Genomic DNA, 13,812 nt, shown 5'->3' on the forward strand with positions numbered 1-13,812 from the left:
ACTTGAATATTCGGTAAACGAGGAGAGAGTGATATCGTAGACTAGATAAAAATAAGTTCACTGCACTTATTTAACAACTGCAAGCACAAACTAAGTTCTCTTTATAAAGAGAGGTCGGTGTTACCAAAAACAATCTTTTATTAAAAGTGGCCATACCAGCCGGGTGCAGCCGTAGCTTCCACCATGGTACGGCGAAACTAGCGCCGCTTGGCGCTGCGGCAGCCTCACAAACTAGGTCTGGGTTGTAAATAACTTGCAGATGGCGCCACGGCGCCACTAAAGCGAACAGCTATCACCATCATCAGCCTGCTCACCTTTCTCCCCTTTCGCCGTCCCCCCCTCCTGTCTTTTTTTCTTTTTCTCGGTCGTTCCTTTTTTTTTGCATGCGTGTGTTTTATTGTAGGACACAGCGCGAAAGTCAGACGAGGGACAAAGAAGAAACACACGGGACGAGCGCTCGTCCCGTGTGTTTCTCCTTCGTCCCCATCTGTTTTTCGCGCTGTTTCCTACGATGAATTCCCAACTCGCTCAACTATCCATTCTTCTGCGTGTGTTTATCGAGCGTGCGTGTACGATGATGGGTGGTGATGCGTGTTGAGATTTAGCGTACGGCGCGCGAGCGTGCGCTTGTTTAGAGCATCGCTTTTTCACACTGTAAACACGGACGTCGCTTGATGCAGACATCTGTGTTTGCTGTATTTTTATCGATGCCTAACAACAAGCACACTGCACACAGCCTCGCCAAGGAAACGTCATAAAACCGGAAGATTGGATCAGACGCATTTTATTTGAACTTATTTCACGTTTTAAGAATTCCCAGGTATTTACAGAATTGAGAGGAAATTTACAGGAACACAGAAACAATGAATAAATCACCTTTATGGTAAGATGAAGAGCGCAGATACATAAACATGTAACATGTTACATCATACACAAATAATTCAAATAATTGCTTTCACTGACATCTCGCCATCTTTCCATTATTATTTACATATTTTACACATTTACTAAATTGCTGCATAAGTCTTAAACAAGCAGTTTTCACAAATAGCACATCTAATTTATTTAAGCTGTAACCCACGACATTCAATAAAACATTTACAAGACATTATAAATGACTCACGAAAAAGGATTCTAAAACTCCAGTGCAAAGCATTCGAAAGTTTTTTTTGTTTTTTTTTGTATATACAATGCATGTGTCCCAATGAATAAGCAACCTTAAAAGGACCATATAAAATATGCAGGGAAGTATCTACAGGATTTTAAGTAACGAATATACACACCATGCAGGTTGCGCACACCCAAAAAAAAAAAATTCACACCTCGAGCAAGATGAAAACAAGCCGTAACGAAATTCCCGTAGCAAAAGAAAAAAAGAAAGGGCGATTAAGCCGATAATTGTTTACGTTTCCTTTGTTCGGGTTTTTTAGGGGTGTGAAGCTTGAGGAGCTCTCGATTTATGTCTCGAATGTGCCAGCGCAAGCGCACATTCACATAGAGACTGAGGAAGTGCACTGTGCATGCCCTGGAGCAAAATTGATGTTCCAAATGGGACTCCAGGACATGTACAAGGCGCTCGACAACCTTTGTCATGTGAATGTGGTCCTGAATGCGCTTTAAAAAAAGGTGTGCAAGAGCCTTGAAATAATCGAAGAACGAATTAGAAGGAGTGGAGAATGAACCGAATATCGAGCCTGGCACGTTTGCCTCAAGCAAAGAATGAAATTGAATTTCTGATGACAGGTTTTCACTTGAAGCCTTCAAAAAGTTTGGGCAAAGCTGGCACGAGCTCTTCTGCAGGAACGACTGAAACAGGTATCTGGCAAAGTGATAAAGGACATTTTCTTCTACAATGCTAAAATTTGGCTCATCAGGGGGCAATTCAAGTTCGCCACTGTCAATGACAAGTAATGGTTCTGGCTGGTGGCTGGCTGCAGTGGATGCAGGGAGACGCCTCAATTCAACTAGTAGTGCGGAAATGCCTGATTCACAGTTTCCTCTACTGGAAAGCTGAAACATCTTTCCGAGGAAAATGTGCTTCAGGCCTTCCACAAACTGAAATTAATTGGGCGTCTCATTGCATCCATGATGCTGTCTGATCATGCCGAACATGTTCTCCAGCGGATCCAGGTTCAGTCGTCTAGTCAAAAGGTATTCAAACCCGAAGTTTTCGCTCGGAACTTCCCACGGTGAAAGGATGGCATTGATGGTAATCTGCCATCCTTTCACTGTGTGAGGCCGTCGTGGCGACTGAAACTGCCATTGCGAGATCCAGGTGCTTTTTGTGCGAAGAAAATGAATGTGGCCGGATGTGGAATTTGGAGCAAACCTCAGTTTGCGTTTTTCAGCTTTCGTGTTTGAGCTGTTCAGCGAATCAAAAATTTTATCCATTTGTTCTAAGAAGTCGCATGTGGCCTGGGCTTCGGGGGGCAGCTCATGCAGGGAGATGAGGGTGGCAAGAGCAAGGGAAACTGTGTCACTAAAAAAATGCGCAGCTAATTTTACCTTCATGTTTCCGAATGGGGTCTGATAAACATGCCGGTCAGTTAATTCTTTTGCCATTCGTAGCCGCAAAGAATGCTTGTTTTTGTAAAGGTCAACAATGTATTTCCATCTGATAATTTGGTTTCCAATTTTGAGGTTGTGCTTCCGCAGGTTGTTTCGTGTACACTTTAGAAGGTGAGGGGTGTCGAAAAGGAAGTACACTTGGGTGCCACTGACAGAGAAGAAAGGACGATCTACTGTGACATCCAGCAAGCCTGCGAGAGTGCAGTTGCTGGCCCCCTGGTCGCACACGATGGCCTTCACGAAGATTCCTCCCGCACTCAACCTTTCAATGATGTCGGTCAGCAAATCTTTCAGGCAATTTGCCGAGGCTTTTGTTTTTGAAAGAGTGAATGCCAATGCTGCACCCAGGGCTGAGAAATACCTCCCAGCATGACAATTAACTAGACCAGAGTTTGCCATGTCAGCAGTTCTCTCTTTAAGACTGTCTGCAAAACCATGCACAAGGTCAGATTTTGTCTCGTAGAAGAGATTTTGCTTGAGAGAAATTTCGTCAAACATAAGGATACAAGCTCGATCTTTTAGAGGCCAAACCTGAATTTTGTTTATGACAGATTCAATGAGGGTTGGAACGACCCCTGGGTGCATGGCAATGCGAGACAGCCAGTTCTTGAGGGACCTGACTGACGGCAAGCTCATAAATCTGGCGAGGTACTTGTAAGCCCTGGGGCTATGAAAGTAAAGGTTTAGTGCGAAAGGCTTGAACTCATCAGGCCACCTTCGCCCAAACTTGTGCATTGGCTGCAGGTGCATTTGAATTTTGAAAATTTCAAGAGCCTCTTTCGAAAGGAATTTGGAAGCACCCTGAATAACCTGAGTCCTCGTTAGGTCAGAGAAGTCCGTCTTTTTTGTGGCTTTGAAAAGACTCCTCCGCAGTCAATCTCTTGTTTTCCTTAGGTGAATTAATGTGCCCTGTGTGCGGGGCGTGTACCGCTTCTTTGGCCTGCCACCTTGCCTTACTTGGGGTGTACTGTGGCAGCTGGAGCCGTACTTGAGGCCACACCTTCCGTGTCAGCTTGTTGGTGGGGAGCTGTTAGAGAGAGTCAAATTTGAAAAAAAAAACACATCAAGATGTTTTAAAATGCAACTGATATAAAGATTATCTCAATGTTGAAAGTTAGTTAGGATTAAGATTTTAATGGCGCAGCGGCAACGGTGGCCATAATGCGCCAAACAAAATGTCTTTTAAAGATAGAATGAAACAGATGCTAGACTAGAGAAACTTTTTATAACTGGTGTAGATATCCAGTTTTGTTAATAAAATCAAAAACTCGTCTGAGTGGTACTAAGGCATTGTCTCCAAGTAAAAACATAGGATGAAAGGGAAGATGGTTTCTAAAGAGTTCAGGAAAACATGATACGCGCAGTTGATGATAAAACCTACATTCCCATAGAATGTGTAAAACTGTAAGTAATTCCCCACAATGGGCACAAACTGCAACATCTTCGCCACTTAGAACGTATGTATGTGTCAAACGTGAATGGCCAATTCTCAAGCGGCAAAGCAGAACCTCAAGGTGGCGGTTCTTGTGGAATGAACTTTCCCAGATGCCTATCATGGGTTTAATCACGTGGAGCTTGTTGTTGGTTTCAGTGTCCCATTCCAGCTGCCAAGTCTTTAAAAGAGATTCCTTTAGAAGTGGTTTAAAATCCTGGTAGGGCAGGCCAAAAGATACTATTGAGTCTGTGCCAGGCGATCTGCATTCTCAGCCAGGCGATCTGCATTCTCATTTCCTGCGATTCCTACGTGACTCGGTACCCAGCAAAATTTGATAGTGCATCCAAGGCGAAGAGCTCTGTTTACTTTAATACAAACATGTTGTGTAAGTATATTCTTTGTAGAAACTCTGGAAGAAATAGCAGATAAGACACTTTGCGAATCGACAAAAATGACTGCGTTCAATACATTGTTGTCCAGAATATGCTCAATGGCTAATAAAATACCATAGAGCTCTGCGGTGAAGATGCTTGCCATTGAGTCAAGCTGTACAGCTCTTTCAAAGTTACTAGAATAAACTGCACAACCAACGTGACTTAAAGATTTCGACCCGTCGGTATAGTACTCGTTGCAACCTCTGGATATCCTTTCTTGTAAAGATATAAACTCTTCCTGAAGAAACTGTGGAGCAACGGTTTCCTTACTGTATTTGGTGAGAGACCAGTCACAACATACGGGTAGCTCGTTCCAAGGGGCAATTCTCTCCATAGACTTTAGCAAGTTAACACCACTTGTGGAAGGGACAGGGAGGTTGAGAGAGTTACAGATACTTTGAACTCGAAAGCCTAGGGGGCGCACAATTGTTGGCTTGTTTTCAAACAATTTACAGAACTGAGGGGTGTGTAAAATACTATAAGCAGGATTTTTGGGATCCGAGAGGACTTTGTAATAATAACACAGGCTCAAGTACTGTCGCCGTTTTCCAAGAGACATTTGATGTGTGTCCACATACAAGCTTAATACAGGTGATGTGCGAAATGCCCCAGTGGCAAGCCGGAGCCCAAGGTGATGAACCGGATCCAACATCCTTAGTGTGGAAGGTCGTGCTGAACCATAAACGATCGCTCCATAATCCAGGCGTGACCGAACTAAAGCATTGTACAACCGTAGGAGGCATCGCCTGTCAGACCCCCAAGATACATGGGACAGCACCTTAAGGATGTTAGCGGATTGCAAGCACTTCTGCTTTATTTCCTTTAAATGAGACTTAAATGTAAGCTTTTTATCAAAGATCATGCCTAAAAATTTATGTTCGTGCTTCACCGATATTTCTGTGTTATTCAATTGTAAGAATGGATCCAAAGATAGACCTCGTCGCAGGGAGAAGGGCACACACACAGTTTTCTCTGGGGAGAATTTAAAACCATTTTCATTTGCCCACCTGCTCATCCTATTTATTGTAAGCTGCAATTGCCGTTCACAACTAGAGAGGTTGCAAGACGAAAAAGATATTTGCACATCGTCCACGTAAAGAGAGTAAGAAACGGATGACGGTATAACTTGAGCTAGACTGTTTATCTTAACTGCAAATAAAGTGGCACTTAAAACTCCGCCCTGGGGGACACAATTTTCTTGTAAGAAGATACTGGATAAAGTCGAGCCTAATCGAACTTGAAATGTATGTTCACTTAAATAGTTCTGTAAGCAACGGAGCATGCGGCCACGCACTCCACAGTTGTACAGATCTCGAAGGATACCATACCTCCATGTAGTGTCGTATGCCTTCTCTAAATAAAAAAACACGGACACACAATGCTGCCGGTGAACAAAGGCCTCGCGTATGACGGTCTCAAGTCGGACCAGATGGTCCATAGTCGACCGTACAGCCCGAAAGCCACACTGGTTAGTATCGAAAAAGTTTTTCTCCTCCAAAAAAAACATAAGGCGGCGATTTATAAGCCTTTCATAAGTTTTCCCCAAGCAGCTTGTAAGTGCTATGGGGCGGTAGCTTGTAGCTAGAGAGGGATCTTTTCCAGGCTTCAGCAAAGGTATAACGTGGGCACATCTCCAAGTATGCGGAAAAGCAGCAGCTTCCCAAAGGTAATTGAAAAAGGATAGCAGGTGGTACAAGGATTCATGAGAGAGGTGTTTGAGCATCTCGTAGTGAACTCTGTCTGGCCCAGGTGCAGACTGCTTTTTTAAGCTGAGAGCAACTTCGAGTTCACACATTGTGAATGGTTTGTTGTATGCAACAGAGTTAAAGCCCGACATAGTGAATTTCTGTTTTTCAGCGGTAGACCGGAACTTTACAAACTCCGTACTGTAATTGGAAGAGCTACAAACACGCTGAAAATGTTCTGCGAGGAAGTCTGCTTGCCCTGTTAGAGATGCCGAGATCGAAGGAAAAAGTGGAATCCTGAAAGCATGGTACTGCCCGCGTACTTTTTTGAGACGATCCCATACTTCTTTAGCCGTGACAAAACTATTTAAGGATGAAACATACTTTGTCCAAGAAGCCCACTTTGCCCGTTTTCGCGTCCATCGAGCTTGTGCTCTTTTTTTCCTAAACTCAATCAAGTTAAGGAAAGTTGGATATCGCCGAAAAGTTCCCCACGCCTTGTTCTGGCTTTTCCGAGTGGAAGTACATTCCTCATTCCACCAGGGCTTGCACCTCCGGGGAAGATTTCCTGAAGTCTGTGGAATTGAAGCGGAAGCAGCATTTATAATGCATTCTGTAACGTAAAGCGTCGCATCCTCGGGAGTCATATGAAGAAACAAGGAGGGATCAAGTGCTGCTTCTAAACCAAAAATAGACCAGTCGGCCTTTTCCAACTTCCATCGCGGGAGTCGAGTTGGTATCGATGAAATTGGTAAAACGCTCTCTAAAATTATGGGTAGATGGTCGCTGCCAAAAGGGTTGTCTAAAACGTTCCATGAAAAGCATGAAAGTAGAGATGGTGATGATAGTGATAGGTCGATTGATGTAAAAGTGTTGTGGGCAGCACTAAAAAATGTAGGTTTTTTCTTATTCAGTAAGCAGATTCCAGTTGATAATAAAAGTCGTTCAACAGCTCCACCTCGGGAGTCCTGACGAGAGCTTCCCCACAAAGGATGGTGGGCATTAAAATCACCAAGGATTAAAAAAGGTTTGGGGAGTTGGTTGATGAGTGCTTGGAGTTTGTGAAGATGAAGCGGAACATTAGGTGGCAAGTAGAGTGACATTAGAGTGATGAGGCGGTCAAGAAGGATGCGAACTGCAACTGCCTCAAGTGAAGTTTGTAATGGAACTTTGGCACAAGCCACTCCACTCTGAACCACCACTGCTACACCACCCGAAGGGCTTGAGGAATGGCGGTCCTTTCTAAAAACTTGATGATGACGCAAAACCTTTGTGTGCGAGTCAGTTAGGTAAGTCTCCTGTAGGCAAATAGCAACAGGGCGGAGCTCATCAAAAAATAAATTGATGTCATCTATGTTACGTAGAAAGCCGCGACAGTTCCACTGCATAATCCCTATATTTTTAACCATTTAAAACACAATAGGTATAACATAAAAATTATATTAAAAAGCTATGTTCCTTAGGGTTTAAAATCTATTTTCACACGCGGTGCACTTTGTTTTTTAGAGGGGTTCTGCTTCCGATTAGAGTCACCGGAGGCAGAAGGGGTGGACTCTGATCTTGAGAGGAGAGCCTCCTCATCGGATCTCGACCCACCCTCGTCCATGGGCTCGTCTGCAGCTGCCGGCAGCTGGACCCTGGAGGTCGACTGCCTTGGCACCTCCCCAGGCTTCCTCTGGGGAGCAGAGGTGTGGGGAGGTAGGCCCCGGCCTCGAGAGGTCGAAGCGGCCGGTTGAGCAGGAGACGTCGTCCCCTGTTCTGGGGTGGATGCTGGCAAGGCAGCATTCACCTTGTGGTTCGGGGGCGGTGCCCCTGGCACCGCTCCCGGGGGTTTGGAGGGGGACCGTGATGGGAGATGCAGGTCGTCCGGAGACGTCTGCGTTCCCATCGAAACCATTGGCCGCGCTGGTCCCCTGCGCACGGCCTCGGCATAAGAGCCTTTTGAGACAAAGGCAAAACGCTTCTTTGCCTCCACGTAGCTGATGTTTTCAGTAACTTTTAGTTTAAGGACTTCTTTCTCATCTTTCCACATAGGACATGATCGGGAGTATGCCGGGTGGTTGCCATTGCAGTTTGCACAATGAGGCTCATTATCGCACGCATCTGTGGTGTGCTCCTTGCTGGAGCACTTTGCACAGGTGTCCCTTCCTCGACAGTTCCTCGAGCCATGGCCGAACCGCTGGCACTTAAAGCACCGCTGAGGGTTCGGTACATAGGGTCGGACTCGGCACTGGAGGTATCCTGCCTTTATGGTCTCTGGTAGTGTGGTAGAATCGAATGTCAAGATAATATGTCTTGTTTTTCGTTCGACACCATCTCGGCGGAGGGTGATGCGGCGTGCACCTACAACCCCTTGGCTGGCGAGGCCCTCAACGAGCTCTTCCTCAGATGTTTCGAGCAAGTCGTTCTCAGAGATGACTCCCTGAATGGTGTTCAGCTTGCGGTGTGGAGTCACGCTAACCTTGTAATCTGAAACGGAGTTCAAGGCGAGAAGAGCGTCACTTTGTTGTTTTGTGTTTATCTCGACCAGAAGGTCGCCCGAAGCCATCTTTTTGGCATTGAAGTTCGTACCAATGACACCTTCAAGGACTTTAGAAACAAGGAAGGGAGAAAGCTTGGCAAGTGGCTTTTCCGCCTCAGAATGGAGGACAAGAAACTTCGGAAATTTAAAAAGCTGAGGGGACTTTGCGGGATGGTAAAGGACTTCGGTGCGGGCCCTTTTCAGGGCCCGATCAGGTTTTTGGTTGTGTTTGGAACCCATAATAAATGGGGAGGCGTTCGGCGTCTGTAGCGCACCACCCACCACGGAGCCCAACATGGGGATAGGTAATGCGCCATAGCAATAAAGGTTTTGCTGACGACATTACGCTATCAGTGCTACCAAGACACTATAACCTAGTGCGGGTCAAGACAAGGGGTCTATCGCCACCCAAGGTTAGCCCTTGCCGCCAAAGATGGTGAATATGAAAGAAAGAAGAGCAGAGAAAAGAGAAAGATAAGAGGGGATAGTAGAAGATGTGGCGACTGACTGAATCATCCTGGTCGGGCCAAGCCAGGACACCCGTCTACAGGAAGCAGGGGCCAAAGTGGTGTGTTGCCTCGCCCGGGGGGCCCCGAAGGGTCCAAACCTACCCCGGGCTCAGCTCAACCACCAGGATGCCCTTTTCCCTGGACACGGGCTCGCCACGCACAGCCAGACGTGGGTGGGTCTTAGCCACTTTTTACTCAGGGTCTGTGGTGTCGCCAAAGTGGCTGGGGTCCGTGGTGACGCTACTCACCAAGCACCTAGCACCTAAGGTGCAGGCGCCCCCTGCGGAGCTCGGGGTCCGTGGAGACGCCACTCTCCAAACACCTGCTTTCACAGGTGCCCCCTGCGGGGATGTTGAAAGTTGAGGCCTTGAATCGTACCAGGTTGAGTTTGCTGTTCTTGTTGTGGGGGATTGAGGTCTGGTGTGGGCTCCGCAGGAACATCTGAAACGAATATTGAAATAAGTGAGATAGCATTGGGAATTATTTACGTTCACAAAGTAGCTATAAATATCAGAAGTTTGTTTGTGGTGGGTCCACCCTGCTGTGCATATCCTTTGCAGCAGGTGCTGCTGTGAAAATGGCCCTGCCTCCTCTTGGGTCGCAGGTCACATGCGAAAGACATTGAGTGCAATTTTTTATCAGTGTTGTCCATTTTCCTATCAATAAAAGAGTGATAACACAGAAAAATAACAACTGGTGGTAACAGTCGGTGACAGGATAACAATGCGGTAGAATCTCCGCCTCCAGCACACACATGTTGTCACCAGTCACACTTTGGCTGCACATGAATCTTTGTGTCATCAAGGGTGGCAAGTCTGCGCTTAAAGCAGAGCTCCTACTGCATTAGTGGTGTACAGTCTTACAGACTGTACGGCACTGGGATTTATTTTCCATTAAAAATAATATATGACCACGAGGTGCTCCAGTCCACCCATTCGACAATTCCACCATGTTTAAAAATGTAAATGATGTCATTAGTCCCCCTTATCTGCCAGACTGCAGAAGTGTTTCTTTTGCTGCTGCGTGCTGGAGCAGGAGAAAGACCAAATCCTGGCCAAAGCTCCAATCGTTACTTGAAATTTGGCCTTGGCATGTACAGTAGGTAGGCTATAATCATGCAGTCCAAAATTATTAATTTGTAGTCATAATGCCCTTAAATAAATGCAAGTCAGCACTAATTCCCAGTTATTCTTATTGCAATTTGCTTCTCACCAGCTTGCAGTAGTGGCTTTTCTTGTGCAGTAGAGTTTTCTGTAGTTTGCACACAAACATCTGAAATTAATATTGGATTGAGGAAGACTATTTGGTGCCTGAAGCGCAGAAAAAAAGTGTGAGAAAAATCTGTAATTCATTGCTTACATTTGGCTGGTTCCTTTTCCTTGGTTTCTTCGTGGAATGTCCACGTATCACCTGGGACTGCAGCTGCACCTGTGAAAATTATTGAGCAATGTCTGACACATATTGTATGATACAAGATTACATATTACAATATAATCGAGCATTGATTGCCAATTCATCAAACTAAGTTGCTTCTCAGCAGAGCAGGGACGCTTTTCTTCACCTGCGTGGAAAGATTGCGTTGATGATTGTGCAGGAACATCTGGAATAAATATTGGAATGAGAAACAACATTTGTGACTTCCATAAGCATATAGAGGAAATTATAAATATTAGAAGCGTGTTTATGATAGTGTCTTTCTGCTATGCATCTTCCTCACAGCTGGCGCAGTAGTGAAGATGGCCCTGTCTCTTGTGAGTTGCAGGAGCATATGTGAATTATATCGAGTAGAATGTTTGATCAATAGTTCACAACTCACAATCACCTCATGAAACAAAATTGAGCAACCATCGCCAATTAAGGGTAATAAATTTCTTTTTTACCAGGCAGGGGCCGGAGCTCTTCCTGTGCATAAGAGTCAGTCAGAGCCTGATCAGGAACACCTGCAGTAGATATTAGGATAAGCAGAACAGTTTGTGATTTCTATTCGCACAAAAAGCAAATTAAAAGTCACTTTAAGCCATCCTTACATGTGGTGGGATCTTCCAGCCCTTGGTCTTTGCTGTGTGATGGTCCTGGCTCAACTGGGGCTGCAGGTGGATCTGTAATAAATAATGTAAGCAATGTTTAATAAATATATTAATATATGAACTGCCCACTAATTACACTTTAGCAACGATGGCCAATTAATTAAAAAGTTAGACTGAATATTCCACACCTTCCTACATTAAGAGTATGCAAACAAAAGATTCGATAATATTTGCAACGAGATGCAGCTACTATTAACAATGCATTTTACTTACCTAAAGTGGAGGCGGTGGACGCACCAGTTAGGCGAATGCCAGGAGCGAGGAACTCTAAAATAAATAGAAAGTAGGATTACAGCTTGTAAATTTTAGCGGTCCTTATAATTATCATTTGGCGCAATATCGGGCCGTTAATGCTGCCTACTCTCATGTGGGCGTCGCAAGCCTTTAAGCGTATTGCAGATACCTCCTCAGTTACGCTGTGATAGTCTCAGCTTTGTGCAGCAATGCATCATATTATGCCTCTATTACGGCTATTTTGGCCAACTAGGGGCTCATATCTCAAAAAGGTATGTGATATCGCACGTAATTTTAAATGGAAGAAAATTGCTCTTATACCTAAGCTACCTATACAAACACTAATTAAACATTTTGAAACCGGCTCACCTGGAGAGACGAGGGTCTTCAATAATGGATTTGTCACTAGGACAGATGGGCACACATTATCTTGGAGTCGTGTCCTCCTTGAACTTCTGAAGGCAGAAGCGGCGAAATGTTCGCCGCAGAGACAACGCTCGCGGAGTTTGCTCAGAGGCAACAACTTGAATTCTGGGCGATTTGAGTAGTATATCCATTTACTGGCTCTATTTGAAAAAGAAAATAGAAAAGAAGAAAAGTAGCGCGCATAAGTTAACGCTTTCACCTCTTTCAGTATCGCGTGTACGAAGTTTCTAGTCTCACCTGTCGTCCGTTGCAAAACGGAAAAAACTGCAGTCAGCGGTTTTCGTCGTGTTCCGGCACCACTATGCTGTACAGTAGTGTCCATACACAGCAGCCATCCCGCCGAACTGGTTGAAAGAAACATCTAACACGCAGACGCGCACCGCCAAAGGTCTCGGTTGCGCTCGAGCGTTTCGGTTTCGCGCACGTCGCACACCGCTCGCCCACATGCGCTCCGGAAGATCAAACAAAAATAACGGTCAATAACGGATCTCTCCCTGAACGCTCATGATTGGCTGAAAGTGCGCAGGCCGATATTATATGGTGGTGAAGATAACTTACCCGACACGACGCTCAAAACTGCAGCGGTAAGACTGAGAACCACGTCTGGGTTGGAACGAATGAATGGATCTACGAAGAATTATGAATAGACGTACGAAAGCTTCTTGTGGCGCCACACTTTAGCCACCCGCGGAACCTCAGAGCTGCATCCGGCTGGCCATACAACAAATTTATAGACTGTTATTTAACAAAAACCCAACAGCACAGAGGTTTAAATGAGATCAAAAGGAGTACAGTATGTATGATCATCTGGTCTATGCACATTACTAATTACGGCAAGAAAAATAAAGAGGAGGCAGCTTTTCATAGAATATTCCTAAAAGATGAGAATTCAGGAGATTCTGAAGGTCAATATGCAATTATGCCTTCAGTTTACACTTCAAGAAAGTTGCCTTCACAAATACTATGAAGCACCATTTCACTTTCACAGAATGTGGCATACATGAGCAAAGCACATGCCTGATGTCCTGTACAAAGGACCATGAAAATATATGGGACTTTAACTATTTAACATTTAGAACAAACTTTTATACATAGAAAAAGTATTTACAGGGCTTATATTTAAATTTCTGAGCAAGTTGTTTTTTTCAGAAGTAGCAAAACAAAAAAAAATGTTAACACAGCCAATAACTACCTAAAACTGAAAAGGATTGTCCAAATATCAACCAGCTCCCTTTTTATAACCACTTATACAATCGCCGAGCCTTAATGGATATACCATTTTTTTTACACTTCAGCTAGACATGATATTTAGCAAACATTTCCAGCACAGTACAGCACTCAGAAAAAGGGATGCATGTTAACATTACTAGCACATGACATATCTACCATTGGTAACAATATAAAAGGGAACAGCCTTCCACATATTTTTGACACACCTACAAATTTTGCAACAAGTTCCGGTCCAAAATATGTGTTCATGTACAGTCGCCGACCCTTTTTTCGGACTCAATAACTCGAACTTGTTCAATATTTCGGACCTAACGGAGGAACCGTGACTTGCCCCTAGAAATAGAAATAGCTTTCATACAGCTTGAAGTCCAAAAGTTCAATTATTCGGACAAAATCATTGCGAGCAATGAGCGGGAAACACCATCGAGAAGCGGCCATTTTGAATTCTCTGCTGGCTGCAAATGAATTGGCTTCGTTTGGCAGCATTACTTGGGCACTCCCGAGTTCTACCGCTAGGTGACGCTATGCTAGCCCTTTCATTCCATTTAGCTGCACGTCATCATCATCATCATTAAAATTTTGCCTTGTTTCCTTCTATCACTTCGCGACTCCGCCCCACTACACTGGCTTAAAGGGAAAAGAAACAGTGTGGTTACCGCATAGCCTCCACCATGGATCGGGAA

General features: G+C 44.7%; 1 protein-coding gene across 1 annotated transcript; it reads right to left on the minus strand.

The window, feature by feature from the left end:
- Positions 1-9,480: 9,480 nt before the first annotated feature.
- On the minus strand, positions 9,481-12,191 carry LOC120836238 (the record flags this gene model as incomplete). Its single annotated transcript, XM_042291198.1, has 8 exons — positions 9,481-9,593; positions 10,365-10,424; positions 10,512-10,580; positions 10,714-10,752; positions 11,033-11,092; positions 11,180-11,251; positions 11,453-11,506; positions 11,843-12,191. Coding segments are annotated over 8 exons (816 nt in total), but the record flags the coding sequence as incomplete, so codon positions are not given.
- Between the last annotated feature and the right edge of the window lie 1,621 nt (positions 12,192-13,812).

This window comes from Ixodes scapularis, unplaced genomic scaffold (genome assembly GCF_016920785.2).
Source record: "Ixodes scapularis isolate PalLabHiFi unplaced genomic scaffold, ASM1692078v2 PGA_scaffold28__5_contigs__length_5199819, whole genome shotgun sequence".
NCBI classification, from domain to species: domain Eukaryota; kingdom Metazoa; phylum Arthropoda; class Arachnida; order Ixodida; family Ixodidae; genus Ixodes; species Ixodes scapularis.